General features: G+C 44.2%; 1 protein-coding gene across 1 annotated transcript in view; it reads right to left on the bottom strand.

Moving 5' to 3' along the window:
* The window catches only part of Il1rl1 (interleukin 1 receptor like 1), a 94,194-nt gene that overhangs the window by 60,215 nt on the left and 9,768 nt on the right, over positions 1-24,211 (bottom strand). The window contains exons 2-4 of the mRNA XM_026408612.2: positions 24,001-24,189; positions 21,832-21,943; positions 19,897-19,939 (exon numbers count right to left, since the gene is read on the bottom strand). Of these exons, the coding sequence (XP_026264397.2) occupies positions 19,897-19,939; positions 21,832-21,943; positions 24,001-24,189 (344 nt within the window). The remainder of the gene's footprint in view (positions 1-19,896; positions 19,940-21,831; positions 21,944-24,000; positions 24,190-24,211) is intronic.

The following is a 24,211-nucleotide window of genomic DNA, read 5'->3' as shown; positions in this document are numbered from 1 at the left end:
ATCTCTTCTTAGAAGCAAGATTATTTGACAGATAAGTTGATGATAACCCTATCATTTAATAAGCTCCATATCCTGTGATTTTATCAAACAAAATAGTATAAATTGACAAAAAGAAAAAAGAAAACCCTGTCTCAGAATATTCCCATGAGAGTTAAAAGTCCAACGAGGTGGCGTTAATTCATCTTGAAGGTCTAGCCAGATCTCTTAGAGGCCCCACCACCGCAGTACTGTGACTTTGGGAATTAATGCCTTGACGTGAGTTTTGGTGAGGACCAGTCACATTCAAACTACAGCAACTCCAACCGCCCTGGGAAATAGTCATTACGTAATGGGACTTCCTTTTCTTTCTCTTGAGTATGGTCAGTTAAGTGCCTCCTAAGAAAAGTAATAAAAATGAGTTGGCAATCATTATCCTAGCAGAAGAACATAACTGAATTTTTTGTCTTCCTGGACTCTATGAAGGGAACAGGTTTCTGTGCAGAAACCTAATGGGTTCTTGGAGGAGAGAAGATACTGTTTCCAGAGATTCCAAGTTAAAGAGGCAAGTTACAGGGCAATAGAGTGGCCCTACTACACAAGACTCTCAAGTCATGAAGGTGGATTGTGGCCAGAGTCCCCAGCACAGTTGTGGTCCATCAGAAAATAATAACCACCTGGGTCTGGAAGTACAACTGGAATCGGGAACTGAGACCAGGGAGGGTATCCAGCAGCAGTGACCATTTCCAACAATAACCCACATGGCAGAGCAGAGCTATAGCAACATTTCCCTCCCGCCATTGATGAAGGCTGCAGTCATGGTAGCAAGTGGGAAAGTGCTGTTATGGCTTTTTGTGCTGAAGATTGAACTCAGGGCCGCACTCACACTAGGCAAGTGCTCTCCCACACACCCATCCATTAAACATTTTTTAAAAATTTGTTCTAATCAGTAATACATGACAGTAGAATCCATTTTGACACATCATACATAGGTGAGTATAACTCCTCATTCTTCTGGTTGTACATAATGTAGAATTACACTGGTCATGTAATCACATATTACATAGGGTAATAATCCGATTCATTCTACTGTGCTTCCTACCCTCACACCTCCTCCCCTCCCTTCACTCCCCTCTGTCTAATCCAAAGTACCTCTTTTCTTCCCTAGTGCCCCCTTATTGTGAATTAGCATCTACATATCAGAAAAAAAGTTCATACGTTGGTTCATTCAGCTTAGCTTATTTCACTTTGCATGTTAATCTCTAGCTCCATCCATTTACCAGCAAATGCCATGTATGTTACACATTTTCTTTTTATCCATTCATCTGTTGAAAGGCATCTAGGTTGGTCCCATAGTCTAGCTATTGTGAATTGAGTTGCTATAAACATTGATGTGGCTGTCTCACCGTACTACGATGACTTTAAGTCCTTTGGGTATATGCTGAGGAGTGGGAGAGCTGGGTCAAAGGGTGGTTCCATTTCAAGTTTTCTGAGGAATCTCCATGTGGCTTTCCAAAGTAATTGAACCAATTTTCAGTCCCCCCAGCAATCTAAGAGAGTACCCTTTTCCCCACATCCTCGCCAACATTGATTATTGCTTGTCTTCTTGATAGTTGCCATCTGACCGGAGTGAGATGGAATCTAAGTGGAGTTTTGGTTTGCATTTCCCTGTCTGCCATAAACACTTTTTAAAGGGAAAACATACTATTGTCTAAGAACATAATTTTTAACTAAAGGCAAAAATCCATGGTTTATTTAGCAAGGCCATGGCATGGAAAGTACTCTGAGAATTCCCCCTGTAGGAATTCCCTGGGCCCTCAGATCCGTGTCAAGTCCTCAGGGCAGCAGTCAGACTCTTGCACATTTGTCAGGTGCCCGGACCAGTCACCCTTGACCGTGGCCTCTCTCTCCTTCTCATCAAGAGCAGGCCAGGCCACGCCTCCTCAGCCTCCTCCCAGGGTCGGTCCTGCCTGGCAGAGAGCTTCAGGAAGACTACAGAATCCTGATTCTTGAGCACAAAGCCATTAGGGAATAGACAGCAAGACTGTCCCCATTTCTCATTTTCCTACATATGACCTCATGTTCAACAAGAGAGGGGGTCAGTTCCAGATATTTTATATTTATTTCTATTTATTAATAATTTAATATTTAAAATGTTAATTTAAAGTCATCTGAGAATTTAATAAAGTGAGAGAAGGGGCTGTTGGATTTTTTTATGCCTAGTTTAATATTAGGTGCACAAGGGAGTAGCCTTTCTAGGAACTGGGAAATTGAGACAACAGCTTCCGGCCACCTTCTTGAGGGTCCGGAAGCCTGTTACAGGAGGACGCGTGTTCAGCTGGTGTACACTGACACCGATGACAAGCGGGGCTCAGAGAATTAGACCCCAAAGTAGACTTTGGCTTACAAAGAAACTGGAAGGATTTAGAAGCTGCCTGAGAATCAAGGTCTAAAATGCTCCTTTGTTTCTCCCCGACCCTGTTAGATATGGAAAATGAAAAATCCCAAGATAGTGCAGCCCAGGAAAAGGGAGTGAAAAAGAAAACAAAAAGGGAAGGAAGGAGGGGAGAGAAATCTAAAATTTCATCAACCAGAGGAAAATTAACCACCAGGGAAGAAACTTGGAGTGGTCAGGTTATAAGACAGACAGCTATAGTCTAGTCTCAAATCATTTCTTAGACCCTCACTTCCCTCTTGCCTATGACAAGCTTTAACAATCTGGCCATTTTAAAATAAATTTGTATGTCTTTTCTCCAGTTACCTTTTCTACTCAATTATTGGAAGTTCAAGAACGAGTTGAATTTCCCTACGCAACCATGGCGTGCACCTTCAAGGGTAAGTTGAGAAGAATGACAAGCATCAAAGTTACCTTCCAAAGAACCAAAGACATTTTCTCTTAAGCTACAAGTCTTTTAAGTACTCAACAGAGATCCAGATCCTAACTTTTCTTCTATAATCAAAGCACGTACCAAAATCAGGATCCTGGATATTTTCACATGCACTAGTTTAGCCCAGAGACAGCTTCACAACGTCTTACAAAAATAAGTTGGGTCAGGGAAGAAGGATGCTGTTATGGGGAGTTCTGTGGCTCAAATCCTAGAACGTTGCCACTTACTGAGGACTTTATATGTTCGGCCTAAGTCAAGCTCACATAGAAGCCAAAACACCTTTATAGTAAGGCATTATCATTTTTGTTGTGTAAGAAACCAAGGCATGCAGAAGTAAGGGTCACATAGCAGGTGTGACAGCCAGGATCAAAAGCCTAGTCAAGGTGGTCTCGAGGTGGCACTATCTGCCTAATCTTTGTGCTGATTGTTTATTTCTCATCAGTCTTTTAGGTGGGTGGCTATACCCTCTGGCTTAAGGTTAGGAAGTAGAGTGTGGGCTAGTCAGTGATGTCCTAGCAACAAAATCGTGTCTTCTTGTTTGTCTTATTTTTATCAGTGATACCCTGTTGCCCTGAGTAGGTCACAGAGTTAGATGTATTATGGGACTAGATAAGTGAACTTCTTGCTGTCTAGAGCTTTGCTTCCCCAGATAGATGAACTGACAGCATCTGCAGAGACAGACATCTCAAAACAAACACATGTTCTTAGACAAGTAGAAATATCATGTGCCTCGTAGAACAGACTGTTCAGGAAAAGCTTTTGGAGGCAAAAAGCCAATGTGTTTCTAGAAATGAGGGAGGTCCTAGGAGTCTCTAAGGCAGCATTCTCTGAGTCTTGATCAGAATAATATGTTGACCCAATACCATAAGAGATTGTGAGATAGCAAAGATGATTTTACGAATTAATTAATTAATTAGGTAAGAAGTGTTAAAGTTCTTCTTATATAACAGCATTTAAAATTAAATCGTATTTTGGTTAAAAGAACAAAATTTCACAACTACATGTTGGAGTGACATGTTAAAGAATGGAACATAATCTGTGAATATTCATATAAAGAGAGATGTGCAGAAAATAAAAATGGGAAATGAACAGACAGAAATCCTAATATGCAGCCATACCAGGATTCCGTATGTAAAATTCTAGCATTTTAAATATGGTTTAGCATTTGTTAAAGGTACATTATCTAAAATAGAAGGAGGTAAAAGAAGTTTAAACTTTCACATCTCAGAGGAATCGTATTTGTTAGTTTCTCTCCAGCAGAGTTCAGAATACTGAGGAAGAGTAAAGATTCCAGGAATTGTGGTTGGAAAGAAGGAGCTGAGTAAAGAAAAGAGAAAATGAAGAAAAGGGAGATAAGGGAAAGCCTTCATTTTGACCCACAGCAAAATATAACCCAATCTTCCTTCTAACTGAACACCAGTCAGTTGAGTCCTAAAACCTTGAGACCACACAGAGGTGACCAGAGGCAGCCCATGAGAAACTGGGATACCAGCTGGGAGGCTCCCACAAGAATCCCACCAGGAAGTGGTAAGGACTAAAATTTAGGGGGAAAATAAAACGTTAGCAGGAAGAAAGAAGAAGAGCCAATTGTATTTCTGGGTTTAAAAAGTAGGATGAATTGGATTCATTATTTTGTATTGGAAGGGGAAAAAGGAGTCAGGACCACATTCAGGCCAAGGGGAAGGGTGGAGGTCCACTCCCAGAGGTACAAACCCTGGAGGAGGAGGATGTGGGACAGAGGAGGCTATGGCCAGTTCACTTTGGATAGGCTGATGTTGAGGTGTCGTCTTGACATCAAGGTCTTGGAAATGTCAACTAGTTTAGTTTCACAGTCAACTAAATCATAGGTCCAGTATCGTCAGCCTGTGAATTGTAGCTGATATCAGAGGGTCTCTTGGGAAGACAGAAGACAGCCAGACCTGTAAAGCAAGGAGGCCTAGCATCAGGAGAATCTAGTAGACAACTGAAGAAAAGACACTTGTGAAGGGAAATACAAAGATTGCCAATGCGGCAGTAGGCAAGGGGACAGGAGTCAAGGGTGAACAGAGATTCCACATGGTAATTAATGATGGCGGATGCATTCCTTAGGCAGGGTTGGTTCTAAGCCTCTCGCAGAGGCCCGATCCGTGGAGTCTCAAACCCATCATATGAAATGGCCTAGCATTTACACATAACCTATGCACATTCTCCCACACATTTAAAATCATCTCTAGATGACTTTTAAAACAGCTAGTTCAGAGCAAATGGTGGTTACACTATATTTCAGAGAATAATGACAAGGAAAACATTCTGTACATGTTCAGTTCAGGTATAGTTTTTTGGTTTTTTTTCTGAATATTTTGACCTGAGGTTGGTTGAATCTTCAGGTGTGCAATCTGCAGATAAGGGCTGGTGCAAGCATTAGTAAATGCCACCAAGAGCTTAGGCAGAGAAGGACAGAGAAGTTTCCAACAGTAATAAGTACAGTCACCACTTACCTTATCTCAAGTGATTTCCGAGATATGGAGGGTGGCCCAGGCAGGAAACAGAGATGGAAAAAGAACCTTAGAAGTAAAAACATTGAGTTACGTTCAGCGAGGTTGGCTATTTGGAAAAGGCCACGAAAAGATCACTACCCCATCCTCTCACACCTTTAAAGTCAGGAAAAGGAGCCGCAGCATCCCCTTGGCAGACATAGTGTTCTCAGAGGAGAACCAGGTCTCAACTGAGTCAGGTTCTGGAAAGTTCTCTCTGGGGGGCTTTAGAGGTGAAGAAAACTGTTGACAAGGGAGCAGGACTGCCCTCTGTCCTGCTTCCCCTGCACCCCATGCCTAACCAGTTCCTCCTGATCCTTTAGGGTTCAGCTCACAGGACTCCCACAGGAACTCTCTAGACTCACACTTTTGGTTTGCCCCAACTCAGTGTGTTCCCATACCCCTGGGTGTGCCTGTGGTGCCACTCTTCACACACACAAATTGTTCAATATGTCTCCTCCTCTTCTGTGAGCTCCGTGGGACCAGGAAATGCATTCCCTACCTTCACTGTTGTATCTCTGCATTATGGTAGATCAGTGACTACTCAGTGGAATGAATAAGTGAACCAATTAATCTATGAAGATTCCCCAGAGCACAGTGGAAATGGTTGGTCCAGAGAGCAATGGACAAAGAATACGTGTGGGAGGTCAAATGGGGCAGTGTTGGAATGAGGGAGCAACAAGAGAAGATGACTCAAAGGGTCTTGGAGACGATGGTGAAGTCCTTGTTGGCTGTTGTAGAAACTTTATTTAGCTTTCGCTCTGCTTGAGACGGTCGCCTTTAGAGACTTCAGAAATGTGAACTGATATCTTAGACAAACATTAAAAGGATTACACTGGCCGGCAGATTTCAGTGTGTGTCGAGGATGGGAGTGGGTGGAGGGGCGGCTGCATATTTGGGGTCTGTTGTCATCATCTAAATGGCAGATTAGGATGAGGGAGGTAGAGGCAAGAGTCCTGATAAGTGAACTACATTCTGGAAACAACTGGGAAGTAAAGCCGACTGCATTTGCCATGGGATTAGGTTTGGATGGGAGGCAAAGAAAGGAAAACTACACGTTTTTAATCCACAGCACCTTAAAAGGTAAAACTAAGATAAGAAGGCTGCAGGTAGGGGAGATTTGGAAAGAGGCTCCATTTTGAATGCATGAAGTCTGAGATGTCATTAAATAGCTAAGAGGCAAGTTTGAGTAAACCAGCTAAAACATAGGGGATGGGTCCAGGCTAGAAAGATGGCTTTAGAAGTTATCAGCATGTCAAATTTAAGTCATGAAACTAGATGAGATAACTAAGAGAAACTGGCAGATGTGACCTCCGGAGCCCTCATACTGAAAAAGTTGGGTAGAAGAAAAGAAACAGAAAGGGAGAGAGAGACCAGTTAGATAACAAGAAACCTCAGCCCAAGCATATGCAGCATCTGGAAGCCAAGGAAGAGATTTTAAAAAGGAAGTAGCCATCCACCACGTCAAATGCTGCCAGTAACTCAAATAGGAGGACTAACGAAAAATCACTGGATTTAGCAACTTGGGCATCGTGTTCGCCTTGAGAAGTCAGTGTTTGTGGATCAGGAGGGGTGAAAGCCTGTCCAGAGTTTTGAGAAAGAGTGGGAGAAGGAAAATTAAACAATGAGGACATAGAACTATTTGAGGGAATTTTGCTGAGAATGGGAAGAAAACAAACATGAAAAAAAAAAAAATCCAGAAAGGAAACGAGGACAAAGAGATGAGAGTTTGTTTCCATATAAGAAGAAAAATCACTATCTGCACATACGTATCAGGAATAAGGGAGCATTCTGGAGCAAACTCATTGGGCAAGTGAACCAGGATTCAAACTGCATTATCCATTTTCTCAGAAGACTGGGAAGAGGATCACCAGCTAAGAGTGAGGAGGGGAGGCACGGATCATTCCAGAAGAATTTAAGATCCGGGAGGTGAACTGCAGGTGGAGAGTGAAGCCAGGGGAAAAAAAAAAAATCAGGGAGAACTTCAAGATTGAGTGAGGATGGGAGAAAGAAATGGAATTGGGGTTTCTGGAGTGTTGTAGAGGTGTTGAGAGCAGGGTCAACTAGGGGGTTGTAGATGAGGGGAGATAGGGTCTGTGGCGTTCCAATAAGTGACTCAAAGAGGGATGAAAGAAATTCTAAACGTAGCCCTGAAGTCTTTGCGATGATGGGGAAAGAACCCAAGAGTAGGTGGGAAGGGAAAGATGGGAGTGGGGCCTCCATGCGATTCTTGGAGGCAGCAGAGACCACTTTATACCAAGAACCTGGGCCTCTCCTTGCCCCTGTTCATGGAAATCTAAAAGCAAAAGGAGGGGACTTTTTCTCTGGGTGTCACTTTCAGCCACCTGGTAGGCTGAAAGGCAGTCTACTCTGTGCAGGGGACCGTCAAGGCCATGTGGGTAGCATCCGGGGATCATTCCCAAATGCAGCCTCCTCCAGTGTCCCCATGAGAGTCACACCATCAGCATTCCTGGCCCAGTGACCAAGGCCTAAAGACCCATAAGGAAAATGTGTATTAAGAGTTGTGAAACCTGTCGTATCAGAAGGCTAGGACCTGGCACATAAGAGATGGTGAGGAGGAGAAAACTGGAGATCCCCCGAAGAGACCAATTTACAGCTGGCAGGCTGAGCGCAGCTAGCTCCTCCACGGAGAAAGTGCGGACAAGCAGGAGGGCTGGGTGATGCTGACCAGGTCTCTGCAAACGGAGCTGGGCCTGAAGGGGTGGGTGAGCAGACATGACCACAGAGCTCACCTGGACTTGTCAGGAGGCACAGCATGGCTAGAGCCCTGGATGGGCAGGATGGCATTACAGGCTGGTGTCCACAGCCAAGAAGAAATACTACAGCATTGTAGGCCTCAGGAATAGCCCAACCCAGTGGTCCAGTCCTCCACCATCCTCCCTGAGAAGGGTCTCCTTCCAGGGACCCTCCAAATCTCTACATCAGAACTGGGAACTGGGGAAGGAGGAAAAGGATCCACAGGTGCTTGATTCTGCTGTTCACCAGGGTTTGAAAACCACACTCCTCTAGCTCCAAGTGGAAGCTCTGGGTTCATACTTATTAAAAGCAATTAAATTTCTCTATACTTGAAGAAGTGCCCTCTTGAGTCAGTTGTGCCTAGGCCATGGGCCAACTCTCAGGGAGTGGAGAGTAAGATGGTAGCTAAAGGCCACAGCAGAAACCCAGAGAGTGAAGTCACTCAGGGCTTGGGAGGTGGCCCTCCATGAAGGGCAAAAATGCAGGACAGGGTCAGCAGGACAGCCAGGGCTGCAGAGCCTCACTGGGCACAGAACCCTGCTGGGAAAAGCCCACTCGTCCTGGCAGAACCACGCACTCTCACCTGAGAACAGGCCCTTTGTGTACCGCAGGCCTAGCAGGACTGGCCTAGTAGCCACATGAGGTAGCCACTGAAGCTAGAAGCAGAGAAACAAGTCCACAGCTAAGGGCGCCCCACCCCTGGCTCTGGCCAGCTCTTCCTGATGTGCTTGATTTCGTGCACGATAAAGTGGCAGCTCTTCTGAGAATGCAAAATGCCTCCTTTGAAGTTTTGCTGGAACCTCCTAGTTCCAGAGGATCCAGGAGCAAAAAGCAGGTCAATCTCAATTCTCTGAATCCACGGTTCTAGGTTATTTTGACCCCCATCGAGAAGCAAATTGCTCTAAAGTAAATGTCACCGTCACCTGAACATTGCCTTTTTTTTTTTCCTTCTCTGTCACTGGTCCTATTATCAGCTACAGTTGGCTGAGTGCCAAGTTTACCCCACAGCCTTTGCTAAACACTTTAGCTCCATTGTCTCCTTTAAGCTCTGGGTAGGAAACATCCCCATTGTGCAGGTTAAAAATCTGAGACCCCATACAATAAAATTAAGGTGTGTATCTTGGAGGAGGAGAATGAGAGGCTGAAACAGGTCTGACACCGTGGCTCCTGCCCTTTTTATTGTTATCATTATGATAAAATATACATAGCGTAAAATTTGTTTTATTAGCCAATTTTAAGTAGAAAGTGACATTAAGGACATTCATCCCGTTTGTTCACCATCCAATACCATCCATCTCTAGAGGGTTTTCATCATCCCAGACCAAAACTCTACACCCACTGAACACTCACTCCCCACCTCCCCCTTACCCCGGCCCTGGACAACCACTGTTTTCCTTCTGGTTTCCCTGAGCTAGACTACTTGAGGCACCTCCCACAAGTGAAATCACACAGCACTTGTCATTTGGAGTCTGGCTTCTTTCATTTAGTGTGATGTCCTTAAAGTCAGGCAGAGCCGTGGCACAGGGGCTTTCAATGCTGCAGCCTCTGGGATGGGGTCTGGTGGTCTCTGGTGGTCTCAGGGATCACTACGCTGCCCTTCTCCTTAAGCCGATGCCCCTGATGACACTGTGGGTAACGTATGGACAGAAGTGTGACCCCCCTTCAGTGTGGAACTCCTAACCCCTGATCCACAGCCTAGAATGGGGCTGCATTTGAAAACGGGGTCTTTGAGGAGGTAATTAAGATGAGAGTCATCCTTTTAAACCACAGTTTTGCTGTCTAAGGTTCCATTTACCTGTGGTCCACCATGATCCCAAAGTATCAAATGGAAATTTCCAGAGGAAAAAAAAATCGTGAGTTTTTGACTGCATAGCACTCTGAGTTGTGTGATGAGATCTCACACTGTCCCATTCCATCCCACCCGGGATGGGAATCGTCTCTTTGTCCAGTTAGGATGCAGCCTATTAATATCCATCTTGGTGATTAGACCGTCGTGGTATCCGAGGGATGTTTTCAAGTGCTGTAGTTTGGATCTTAAGTGTTCTCCAGTGATTCGTGGATTACAGGGTTGGCCTCCAGATTGATGCTTTGGGGAGATGGTGGGAACTTAAAAAGGTGAGGTTTAGTGGGAGATATTCAAGTCACGGAGGACATGTCCTTGAAAGGGACTGTGGAACTGTCATCTCTCCCTTCATCTCTTCTGCTTCTTGGCCACTAGGGTGGGCCATCACAGGCCCAAAGCAATCCCCCTTGATCATGGACACCTCCAAAACTCTGAGTCAAAGTAAACCTTCTCTCTTTATAAAGTTGATTATCTCAGATATCTGTTTTGGCAAGGGAAAGGTAACTAACATATCAAGTGACCCATGTTGTACTGACTAATGATCCCGAAGTGCAAGAGTAGTGATGTTTATAGTCTGAATAAGCCAAAGAATGGCTGTAAAGTGCTTCCTTTAAGTAAAAAAGTAGAAGTTCTCAATAAGGAAAGGAAAAACAGCATAGGCTGAGTTTGCTAAGAACTATGCTAAGTGACTGTTAAACTTTTACTGTGCCTAATTTATAAATTAACTTTTATCTTAGGTGTGGATTATAAAACATAGCATTTATAGGGTTCAGTGCTATTCAGAGTTATAAGTGTCCACTAGAGATCTTGGAACATAATCACCAAGGTTAATTGGGGACTACTGTATATGGAAGGGCCCTAATTTCTATATGACCCAGAGGTATCCTTCTAAGACAGTGAGATACCAGGAATGTGCACACACAAAGGAAAGGCCATGCGAAGACACACAAGAGAGGCCTGCAGCAGACCTTTCCCTCAACAACCTCAGAAGAAAACAACACCTTGATCTTAAAACTTCCAGACTCCAGAACTGTGAGCAAATGAACCTCTGTGGTTAGGCACCCTCATGTTAAAACAGTGCAATTCACAATAGCCAAGTTATGGAACCAACCCAGGTTCCTATCAGTAAAAAATGTGGTATAGGTACACAGTGGAGTTTTATTCAGTCATAAAGAGGGAAAATAAGGCCTTTTTTGGAAAATGGAGAGAAGAAGGAGGCAATTGTGGCCCTTGCTGGTAAATAGGTAGAACTGGAGAACATACTAAGTGAAGTAAGCCAGACTCAGAAAGTCAAGGGTCAAATGTTTTGTCTCCTATGCAAAAGCTACAGCAAAATAAGGGGCAAAGGGTGAATCCATGAAAATAGAAGGGAAATCATTGAGGCAAAGGAAGGGGGTGGCAGGGGGAGGAGGAAAAGTGAGGAAAGTGATCAGATTATACTATGTATATATTTATATATGTAGATATATATAACTATATATTATATATAATTATATATAATTATACTATGTACATATAAAATTATATTCAGTGTAATGTAAACCACAGTGAATTCCACCTTTGTGGATGCTTTAAAAAAAGTAAATAAAAGGAAAACCAGTAGAATAGAGAAAGGGAACCAGAGGAAGGGAGTAGTAGGGGGAAACGAAAGTACTGGGGACTTAAATGAAAAAAAAATGATATTCAGTGCATTATGAGTTTATCAAAAGGAACCCCACTATTATGTATAACTATAATGCCCTAATGAAACTATAAAAACCCCTCTGTCGTTTAAGCCACCCAGTCTGTAGCACTCTGTTATAGTAGCCCACGGTGGCTAATACAGACGGGGTCTCTGCATCTCAGCATGGGAAGACCCAAGGGCACATACTGGCCTCTCTCAACTGGCAGCAACCCATCCCCAATCTGATCTGTGTCATGGAAGACCGTGGACGCTGGATCTGCATTCACATGTCCCACAGAAAAGGAGGTGCGTTTTTAAGCCACCCCAGGCCGTGCGGTGGACTCACTTTCCCAGTGCAGTTCCCACTGACCCAGCCCCTCAAGGGGGCCTACAAGTCCGTGGTTTCCATGCTCCCCCTGCTCACCTTATTTTCAAGCCACACAAGTTCTCATGGCCAGGAGCACCTCAGAAACACCATGCCTTTGCCAACCCTGTGAATCATTCTCTCCACCCTGCTGCCTTGGGCACCAGGAGAGGAAAAACCACTCATAGAGAAAGTGGCACAGCCAAGAAGAGGAGCTTCCGCCACCTGGAAGGAAACTCACCACCCTCCTGATTAAAACTGCAAGCCTCTGGGCCTCAAGCAGGGAGGCATCCTCCTGTACTTACCCGGGTTTAACGCTGTCTTAGGGGGTGCCCGGATTTACGTATGATTTTTGCTTTTCAGAAAATCAAGTAGGAAATTAATTGCCTTCTCTCCCTTTTCCCTCTTCCCCTCCCTCCCTCCCTCTCTTTCTCTTTTCCATTCTAAGATACACTATGAATCCTAAAATGCAGCTTCCAGGATGGGCTGGGGAAGCTGATGGCCTGAAGAAGAATTCAGCCGAGCTTGGTGGTGCACACCCATAATCCCTGTGGCTCAAGAGGCTGAGGCAGGAGGATCGTGAGTTCAAAGCCAGCCTCAGCAATGGCCAGGCACGAAGCGACTCAGTGAGACCTGGTCACTAAATAAAATACAAAATAGGGCTGGGGATATGGCTCAGTGGTTGAGTGTCCTTGAGTTTAATCCCTGGTACCTCCATGCCCCCACAAAAAAAAAAAAAAGAATTCAGAAGAAGGGAAGGGGTTCTGGGGTACAAGTGTGGGCTCAGAGAAAGCCCACCTGACCTCATCCGGAGAAACTGAGAGAACCACACACTTGCTTAGAGGGGACTGCCAGGATGCTCCATTAGGAAGTCTACACCCCAAAAGTGGTCTGGGAAAGGTAGAACCCAACACAGGGAAACAGCTAGAGGGGGACTGTCCCTCACTGGAAATGGGTTTATGAATTTTCATGCAGATGGGCTCAAAAAAAAAAAAAACCATCATCCACATGGGTGAGCCACAGATCCCCAGGACAGATGTTTCAACTGAGAGCCAAAGACAGAGAAACTCAGGTCCCGGGAAGAAGGTCCTCATGCTTCAAAGACCAGAAGAGAAATGGTGGTGATGAAGCCAAAGAGAACATATGGATATGAAATCATAGCATACAAATGAAAGGTGATGGGACCATGGAAAGGAAAAAAAAAAGTCTTATTTGCAAAAAGAAGAGTCAAGAGGAAAGGAGCTACCGCCTCCAGCAAGACCCGTCCTGGGATGGAAACTTCACACTTCCACACCGGTAGGAGGCCCTGCAACCTCGCGGCCAGTAACAGGAATGGTCTGTGCATACGCTGGTTTGCACCAAGCTAGGCAGACAGATTTGAGAAAAGGAAACTGATACAAAGGATACAGCGGAAAATGTCCGTGAACTCAGGGTGAGACACCGCCCTCTGACCTTTGGATGACAAGGGAGGGCTACCCACCATCGACTGCAAAGGGACTTTGCATCTGGTGCTGGACCCAGGCGGAGGCCCCCATTTGTTCCTGTGTACTCCCTTTTCTCTTATTCTGTTTTTCTCCACGGGCTAAATAAATATTCATCAGCACAACAACAGAATGTACTCATCCGACTCAGGTTTCCTGAGCATCTGCCCTCGCCGGGCACTGGGTTCCATCACAGAGAGGCAATGGAAATGGAATGGTACCAAGATGGACATAGTGTCCCTCCTCACAAATTTCATGGGAATCGAGTTATCCAACTGCAGCTGGCCCTGGTCTGCACCCCATACTCATGTCCTTCCCATTCCCGAAGCATCTTTTCACATGTTCTGTTTGACCCAAATTGGAGAATCCATCGTCAAGGTCTCGTTTTCTAGCCACACCACGTGGCCTACCATCATCACCTGTTTTTCCCAACCCAGCGTTTCCCGGGCTCTGCACCCACCTTCTCCCTATTCCTCACCCCCCCTCTGAGGAACACATGCCTCCTCAGCCGTGCTTAGCTCCTCCATTGGTGGCTAGATGTGATCTTTCCAACCTCCCAGACACTGATGGTCTCACCCTTTATGTGAGTCTGCTTGGAATCACTTTTAACCTCTGTCTCCAGAGCTTCCCACCACTGATCTCTAAGAATGTTCTAGAGCCTCCTGCTGTAACTAAAGCCTTCCTTGGTCTTTACTATCTGATGCCACTGCTGCCTGCCACCCTCCTGCCTTTCCTTGTTCAAGTTCTTACCAGAGAGGTCAACTCCAGCCTTCACCAACCCCAACACACCTACCCCTTGGGGCCTAGGATCAGATTGCTGTGGCGCTGCAGGACTATTAATTAAGGATAAAGGGACACCTTCCAGCTGACCGGCTGACGGAGTCTTCTCTGGGCAAATCAATTGCCCACTGCTGTCATTTGCTGCAGTGACCACTTCCTCCCTGATACTTCACTCTTGGGCCCCCTGAACCCCCTCCATCCTTCCACTCTTGGTTTCCATTACATCTCCCTCCTCGGTTGGTTTCCAGGACGCCCCACACCATTCTCGGTTTCCCTCTCAGGATGCCCCACTGATTCCCCCTGTCGGCGGCATTCTCTGAAGATCTGTGCTTGTTTAACCTTCCGCCATCAACAGATGCGGATGCCTTGGAGGTCCACTTCAAGAGGTTCTCTTCCAACACCTTCCTACGTCACCCATTGGCAAACTCATCCATGCCCTCTCCACAGTACCCACCCACTCGGTCATCGCCCACTGCCACTGCCCTGATTCAAGTCTCATCGAGTTTCACCAGGATGGTAGCAAGAACTCCCTCACTGCTCCCTGTGTTCACCCTCCTACCTTAGAATTCTCAATCTAATTTCCTCTTCAAAAACCGACAATGCTCATAAAATAAAGCCCAAATTCATTGCTTCAATCTGGATGCATGTCCCTGCACATTGCAAAGTTACAGGACTTTGTAAAAATTATTTACCTTCTTTGAGTCACTGTATCCTGGGTAGGAGCAGTTGTCCAGATCATGCACTGCAAGAGTGTGCCCAGCCACGACAGTAAGTAGAAACAGGAATCTAAGCCATCCTACAACCATTGTCAATTCCCTGGCCTGGGCTGAGTCTGAGTTTGGTTTTAATAGGAAGCACATTTCCCTCCTTCACATAAAGGCAGAGCCTGGGACTTTCCCAGGTTTCTTCATCAATGCATATGTTTCCCTCCCCATGGGTGCCACTCAGGCCCAGTCTATTTTCCCCAAATATGCCAGGTGTGCTAACAACCCGCTGAGGTTCCCATCATCTCTGCAGCAGGTCATCCTCCCAGTTTCACCTGGGAAACTTCACTCTCCGGTGCTTCTTGACCTTGGGAAGGCTCTGGGCATCCCTCCTAGCTTGGAAGTCCCCTTGAGTCTCCCATCCTGGTTGCTCGCTGATGGAGCACAGGCCACCTCTGTTAGGAAACTCTCCTCCATTTGCTCTGGGTGACCTGAAGGCCACCTGAGAGTGAAGTCTGTGTGTGTTTGCTGGTCTGAGCTCAATACTTCTGGAAAGCCCGGGTTTGTAGCTAAGCTCCATCAGGATAAAGCTGAAAGAATTCATGGAGTAAATGCACATTTTGGGAAAGGGACAGATTAGAGACAATCCTCATGACAGCAGTGCACTACGGCCATCAAAGAATATAGAATATAGAATAAAGAAGAGAAATCCAAACTACTACCAGTGAGAGATAATGGCTGCCTGGTCACTGTTTTGCTTTATAACCTGACAAATGTCACTCTATACACGTCCCCCCTGCCAAGACAAAAAGAGATTATTGTGTACTTCTTCACTTGGTATCTCATGAGCATTTTCCCATGATAAAAAATATTTTTCTATAACAGTATTATTTCAGTGTCTGTGTAGTAGCATTGGATGGTCGTATCATAATTTATTTAAGAATTCCCTTATTTTCATTTTTTTTTCTCTATTTCATGTAATTACAGAATGAACATCATCATAACCAAACACTGGGTTGTCCTTCTATAGCCATGAAAGTTTGCTTCCAAGACACATGGTAAATACCAAACTCCATGGGTACTGAGCTCTTTTATGTAAAATGACATGGTATTTGTATTTAATCTACCATCATCCTCCCCCACCCTTGAAATCACCTACAATATCTAAGGCAACGTCAGGCCATGGACACAGTGGCTCTACTGTTCTCTTGAGTGAATCATGACAAGGAAAGATTTCGTCCGCAAACTCATTCATGCCGTCTCCACGGTATCATCCACTCGGTCATGGCTCACTGCCACTGCCCTGATTCAAGTCTCATCGAGTTTCACCAGGATGGCAGCAAGAACTCCCTCACTGCTCTCTGTGTTCACCTCATCTCAGGACTCTCCATGTAATTTCCTGTATGGATGGAATTCTCCCCAACTCTTTTCCATTCACTGTTAGTTGAAACCGTGGATGTGCAGCCCACAGATGCAGAGGGTCAAGTGTACTTACCTTTTCAGAATGAATACCTAGAAATAGACCTGCTGGGTCAAAGGTTAGGTGCTTTTTAAAGGTTTATAATCCCTGCAGTCCTGCTGACCCTCAGAGTCACCAGCTGACCCTCACCTTTCCACTTGACAGTGCTGACACGCTAACGTCACCACCTGCACCCACACAGGTGCTGTCAGATCACAGGATTCTAAGGATGGAAATAACCTAGAAGAGGGTCCTCACCAAGCCACAGCTGGACTCTGATTGGAACCAGCTGGGCATTAGGTATTCCTTAAGCTCCGAGGTCATTCTTCTGTGCCACCAGGTCTGAGAAACAGCAATGACGTCCAAAGCCCTCCTCTCTCTCTTGGCTTGAGAAAGATAAGGGCCAGGCAAGGTGACCCACAGGAGGAACAAAACTGGAAATATTGCCAAGAGATAATGGACATCATATATTTAGATATTTTTAAGTCTCTTCTTACAAGGAAAGATGGAGGAAAACAGCAGGGATTCATAGGGATAACTATGCAAGCCTGTCCTAGAAAAGCCACCAAAACAGCTGGGTGTGGTAGCACAGGCCTGTAATCCCAGTGACTCAGGAGGCTGAGGCAGGAGGATCACAAGTTCAAGGCCAGTCTCTGCAATTTAACGAGACCCTGTCTCAGGATATAAATAAGTAAGTAAGTAAATAAATAAATAAATCTGGAGATGTAGCTAGTTTTACAGAACTCCTGGATTCAATCCCCAGTACCACAAAACAAACAAAAAAGAAAGAAAAGAAAAAAAAAAGACACAAAAAAACACTGTTTTTAAACAAAAGTCAACCCTTGGTGCCAACCAAGTCACTGTTTCTTTGTGGAAAACAAAATTTCCAGTTGCAAATTAAAATACTTTCCAGTCATAATGAGACACTGTGAACCTGCTAGCTCTAAGACTTTTAGTGAATAACAGTAAAAACATTATTGGGTTTTGTATTTACTTTAAATTTCACTCATATCAGGCTGAAGAAAAAGTGCAAACTTGTGTGATATGTTGTGGCCACAGACATGACCACATGCAGAAAATCAGGTGTGTGTGTGTGTGTGTGTGTATGCGTGTGTGCGTGAGGGGGCAGGAGGGTGGTGGGAAGCCAAGGAGCCACATCCAATATGCCTCCTAGAGCAGCTGAATTAGCACTTGTGACCAATGGTTGCTTCTAGTCACCACTTTACAAGAAAAAGTGATTTTCACACTTTTTTTTTCTGAGAAAGGAAATGTTCTCAGAAAGGAAAGAAAAAGTTTTTCACTGTATTATTTGCTGCTCTCATAACATACACCGCTTGTGGTTTTGAGAGTTTTAATTGCCTGTCACTAAATTCACCTTTCTATCCCCTGTGGTGAAATGAAAAGCTATTTCTTAATCGTTGCGTGATTCTGCAGATGATCCCCTCCCTGCATGGCTGTGAGCTGCACAAGACATGGCCTCCCACCACAAAACGAAGACAGAAAAAGAAGAACCTGCAGGCAGGTGCACTTCTGCCTCACACTCAGCAGCAGCTGACCTCTACTCTAAGCACCAGGGTTAACCTTTTGCAACTGTGACAATTAAAAAGGTCTCCAGGCATCCCAAACATCCCCAGGACCCCTGGGGTGCAGTTACAACAGAGAACCACTGTCCTAGAGGACAGGTTTGTTCCACAGGAGGGTGTGCGATAGGCCCGTGAAGAAAGTTTTGAAGATGGGACTTCGTTGGGGGCAGAGACAGAGACTGGGGAGGGAACTCTGGTCAGCCGAGTTCTGAAGAGTCTTGGATGCTGCTGAGAACCAGGAAGTCAGCCCTAGCTGAGCCTCTGGAGGGTCCCAGGCTTTCAAGTTCATATCTGAGCACTTCTACAGTTGGTATCATTATGTCCCCAGACCAGAAAACAACGGCAAAGCGGCATCCTCCAGGCCACCCAGCTACTATGTCACCAGGTTGGGTCTCGAATCCAGGCCACTATGCTCTTCCTGTGGCTGTGACAAGCAATAGAATGAATAATGGTAGGCTGTGGAATTTTGAGCAAGAAACAGCACAGTGTGGTCACCATAGGAGGGGCCTGGACGTGAGCATCAAGTGACATTCTTCTCACTCAAATTGGACACAGGCCATGGAAGCACAGCTTTGCATAAAAATGTAAATTTTAGGAAAAGAGTGTTCTGGAAGGATTTAGAAGGCACAGATCCTATCAGAGTCCAATTTAGAAGCTCAAAGACATGTGACATTTTATTTGTGGACTCAGTGTAGAAGAAAGAGAATAGAAACTCGGTGAACGTTTCAGAATGTTTATTTCCTCTCTGTGATGAGTGACCCAGTGGAGAGATACCCCCGCTGGAAACTGAGTGTGAGTGTGTGAGCCAGGGGTCGTGCTCAGATGTGAGAGAAGGTCTCAGGGGATCGAAGCGAGGGTGAGAGAAGGCTTGGGATTCCTGGAGACCCCCACCTTATTCAGGAGGTCCTATCGTTGGTATGGCAATGCCTTCCTTTGAAGGATGGGTAGAAGGACAGGCAGAAAAGAGCTATAGTCCTGGGCTGAAAAAGGACTGGCCCCACACAGGGGAGGGGTTGGTGGCCAGAGACACGGAAGCGGGTGGGGGCAGCATGTACTCACAGTTGCCCTGACCTGATGCCCACTGCCGATAACAGGATGTGCCCTCTCTGTTGTGTTCTGGGCATGCCTCCAGGGACAGCTTTGCTTGTGTGGGTGGCAGAGGACCTCCCTGGAACTTGCGCCTCACTGCCACACCCTCCCTGGACCTTCTGCCAAGGAAATGGAGCCACCTGCCCATCCCAAGCATCTGACACTTAAAACAGAGTCTGAAACATTGGTTTTCTGAAGCCCAAATCCCTACCATCTCATGGCCCTGAAGTAAGAGCACCTTTATGCCCCTCGAGTAGTGAGGGGCAGGGGGTGAGAGAGGCTGGGAGGGAAGGGCCTGTTCACATTTGCTCTCTAGCCACAGATATAACACTGCACTTCCAAGTTATGTTCCAGGTACACTTGACTCCACCTAGTCCTGGAGACTTGGTAGCTGGTGAGTAAAGCAACTTGACAATGAACTGGTACTCCGGACACTGAAGTAGTCATGGGAAAATCACCACCTTGCTTCTAATGCCAATTGAATTCCAGAAGTTGTGCCAAGAGATTGTTTAAAAACATCCTATAATCGGTAAAGAATCTATTTTCGGATCACGATGCCACTAAACTAGCAGTGATTAACAAAGAAATTGAATCCGTAGGAAAAAAGGAGAGACAACATTGGTTAAAATGAAAATCAAAACTTTAAAAAGTCAAAATTCAATGTCTCAATACTAATCCAGTAAAGGCTGGCAGAATACCACATACCAAATCTCTGAAATGCAGCCAAAGCTGTACTGTGGGAGCAAATCTTTAATTTGTAAAATAAAGTATTTTAATAAAGTTGTTAAGTACTTACCTTGAGAAGTTGGTGGGGGGAGGATCAACAATCACAAATGAACCTAAAAAATAGGAGGAAGAAGGACTTAAAGATGAAAGAAAGAAGGAAAGAAAGAGGTAAGGAGAAAATGTTTGCATGGATAAATCCAAGCAGGACAGAGGGTAGAATGTAAAATAGAGACCTTTAGCTGATTAAGTCACAGAGGGGAAAAGTGAAAGCAAAAGGAAAAAAATTCAGAGAGCAAACAAAGAACACCAGTGGGCTTGTGTGGGGCATCTGTTGCTGTCGGAGAAGTACCTTGTGTCTCTCTGTGGTAATTAATTTGAAAAGTAAGATGCATACATAACGTCTAGATATTTACATGTGAATAAAGAAAAATCCAAGTAAATCAATTTATGTGATAGAAGGTAAAATAAATAAATAAATATATATATATATATATATAATTTAATCATCAGCAAAGTAGTCCCTGATACACATGGTTTCCTGACACAGTTTTCAAACCTGTAAAAAAGAAACAGTAAACAGCCTCCATAAATGCTTTCAGAGCCTATTAAAAGATGAAATCTTCACAATTCATTTAATAAAGCAGGCAATTTCCAGACAGAATTAGAAAAAGTAAAGGTCAATTTTACTTGCAAATATAAATAAAAATCTGCCCTCCCCCAAACATATAATTAAAATAGTTTAAAAAATATATAAATTTGGTGTGTCCTCAGGAATGCAAAGATGGTTTAATAGCAGAAAATGTCATATCAAAAGGCTAGTGGAGAAAAAGCATATAATCATCATAATATTTGACAAAGACACCTACAACAAAATTCAACACACAAGTTTTAAAAATTTTGGCAAAAAGGCCTAGGTGATCATTTAATTTAAACTAATTTAAATTTAAAACACTTAAAAATTCCTAAAGAAAATTAATATCTAGCCTCATAGCTAAGAGTAAGACCCTAGAGACCCAGACATACTCTTATCCCTATGATATAAAATCTAGACACTTTAACAATTAGGCAACAAAAAAAAATGCTGTAAATCATGGAAAGAAAAAGACAAGTTTATTATGACATTTAGTTATGGTTATCCATGCAGGGAAAAAAATAATCAAATCGGATAAAAATATATTAAAATTAATAGCAGTTTGACCATGGTAAAATAAAAATACAAAAATAGATAGAATTCCTTTAACCTGGAATTAAATATTAAAGGGAAAACTAGGGAAGGGGGGAATCCCAATGGCAGCAACAAAATACTTCCTGAGAAGAAATTATTTAAGAAGCTTAGTCCAGGATGCATAGAAAAGCATGAAATTATATCAAGACACTACAGACATATTGAATTAAGGGATACTATATTTGTAGAGAGGTAAAATATTATAAATTATTGCATAATCCCAAACAATTCAAATCAAAATACCAACAGAAATTTGTCAAAACTTGATAAACCAATGGATGAGCAAGAGTCGGGAAAATGTTGAATAAAAAGTATAACAATATGGAATTATTTGTATTAAAACACAGATGTTAAAACACATTATACGGCATTAAAATTGTGTTTATAGAAATATGCTAGGATTATGGAAGATTTTTTCTTTGTTCTTTTCACAATTTCAAAGCTTCCAAGGATTTACAATCAGAAAAATCTTTGAAGATAAAATGCACTTATAGAATCCCAAGTCTTCCTCATTCCAGAAGGAACCTCAGGAATGAGGAAGGCTCCCACACTCCTCCCTCTGCTCCTCCTTGACCTCTTCCCGGCGCCACGCCTCTCAGTCCCACTTTCCTTCTAGATGTCACATCTCAGGAAACTGGACTAACTACAACCCTGTGCTGCAAAAAGACATTTCATTCAGCCCCGTGGCCATGAAATCCACTAAGGGTGTGTCTCTGAGAATCTGTCCCCATCATTAAGCGACACATGACCGTCCACATGATTTTGTGCTTCTTTGCTCACATGGTTTCCCCTCATCGTCCACCACACCTACCATCTCCATCAGACTCTGGCTTGCACCAGAATCACATTCTCCGGAAAGTTCTCTCCGACCTCCTGAATCCTGTCCTCTTTCCTCTTGTTATAGCACAGGAAAGTACAGGAAGAGAAGAAATGGATGAAAGAAAAACATTAAGATCCAAGATAGCCTTCCATTGGGGAAGGGAGCGTATTTTATGATCTTGTAATGAAAACTGTTCCACTTATTTCTTAATCAGAAAAATTGAAAATAAGAAAATGTCTCAATTTTCAAGATGCCTGTCTTAATATGAAACCTTAGACATAAAACCAGTTTACTGATCTCAACTCAAAACACTTGCAAAACACAAATTATTCGGGGTATTTATGATCTTATTCTTCAGTCAGATTTCCATAATCTATTAGAAAGTTGGCATAAAAAAACTCAAAACACAGAAAGTTTCAAGGGTTGGCCTGAAGGGCCTCCACTGAGATCCCCCTCACTGAATGAGTGCTCAGTAGTAGGCTTCACTAAAAGCTCCTGTTTTATTGTCCAGTCACTACCTAGAAAAGTGCCTAGTGTGATATCTGCCTCTTCTGCTTGCTCTAGCATCAGTGACCTACATCGTTCCTGATCATTTTGATTGTCAACAGTTTCCTGTTGAACTCCCTGAAAGGGTATCTCATGATTCTTCTTCCTCTTTTACAATATTTTCTTGTTGGTTTTATTCCCCTCACTCCCCGCCTTTTTATTTTTTTTTTAAGAATATATTTTATTGTAAATCCAGCAGCTATCAGCCAAGGGAGCTAAAGAATCAACTTTCCACTCAGGAACAACTTTGAGTAAACAAACATGCCTTTTTACATGTGAATGCACATGTGGTGATGGTGGTAAGCAAATCAGGGCTTTCTGACCAGAAGACATAAGACAAGTAACTAGCAGAATTCTGCTATGTCCCTGTGGTCTGTCCTGTGTGTCTTGGGCAGCAATGAGAAGGAAAGGAAAGAGAAGGAAAGGAGGCAGAGAGGGAGAGGGAGGGAGAGGGGAAGAGGGAGAGAGAGAGAGAGAGGAGAGAGAGAGAGAAGATAAACTTCATCAAGCTGATAATTCTAACACATGACTGCAGGCAAGAGATATACACAATTCTTACAGCTCTTCCAGAAAGCCACACCCCCTTCCAAAAACCAAAGCAAAGCCCAACAAATGAAGTCTCCACCATATGCAGAAATTTATTATTTATGAAAAAGGAATCATTGCATAATAGTTTATCTAAACCCATCTTTATGTGGAGAGATCTTTTAAGATCACTCTTTACAGAACTTGAAGTAGCCTTTAAATCAGACAGTATTAGTCTGTATTTCACTACTATAACAAAATGCCCAAGGCTGGGTCATTATAAAGAATTATTTAGCTCACGGTTCTACAGACTCAAGGGCAAGGTGCCAGCGTCAGCCCTGCTCTGATGAGGACCTCGTGGTGGGTGGCGTCACAGAAGTGGGAGCCCATGTGGAAGGAAGAGATCACAAACAGAAAGCCAAAGAGCAATTCAAGGGTGGCACTTGTTCTAACAATTGGCTCTCGAGAGAGCTCAGGAATCCCAAGAGAACTGTGTTAATCCTTTCCCAGAGCAGCTCTTCCAGCGGCCTAAGGACATTCCATGAGTCCCTAACTTTTAAGGACTCACTGCCAGTCATCCCTGCCACATTAGGGACCAAGCTCCCGACACAGGAAGCCTGGGACAGCACACTCAAACCATAACCTAGTCACAGCCCACTGGAAACAGAGAGCTCGCCTCCCCGTTAGGGTGTGTCCCCTGTGAAAAGGCAAAGCTGCAGCCACACCCATCGACACCAAGATGGGCTGTACTCACAGGCTGGACGTCCCTTTTCAGGACAGATAAAAGTGGAGGGTCTTGTGATCTTGACTATCCTTCTCATCCTGCTATTGGTCACCACAATAGAAAATGGACTGATAAGTACAACAATCTTTCCACTTTGTCTCTTTGGGTGTCTTCCCATTACAGCTCGTCCTGATCCATGTCTGAATCTCCCCGACCCCTGTCTTCAACTGTCAGTGCCCTTGCTGCATTGTGCCCATCTCCTCTCCTTCTCCTGCATTGGTTCCTAGATGTGTGGTCAGAATAGGGTGATTGACAGCTGATCCCAGCCGCGTACCTCCCGGCGTGGCTCCAGGAAGAATACCGGAGGGGGGACTAACTCTAACGCCTCAGAGTGCTGACGCATCGCCTCAAACCTTCCACTCTTCCTCACAAGAAGATCGATGTAAAAGGCTGATGTCCCATACCAGGCAGGACTGTTCCTCTGTCCAAGGCAGAAGCTAAAGAGGGGTGTGGCCGAGGGCCACTGGGTGGGACATTTCACAAAA

The sequence above is a fragment of the Urocitellus parryii genome, chromosome 12 (genome assembly GCF_045843805.1).
Source record: "Urocitellus parryii isolate mUroPar1 chromosome 12, mUroPar1.hap1, whole genome shotgun sequence".
Lineage (NCBI taxonomy): Eukaryota > Metazoa > Chordata > Mammalia > Rodentia > Sciuridae > Urocitellus > Urocitellus parryii.
This window is presented reverse-complemented; position numbering and strand designations above follow the sequence as displayed.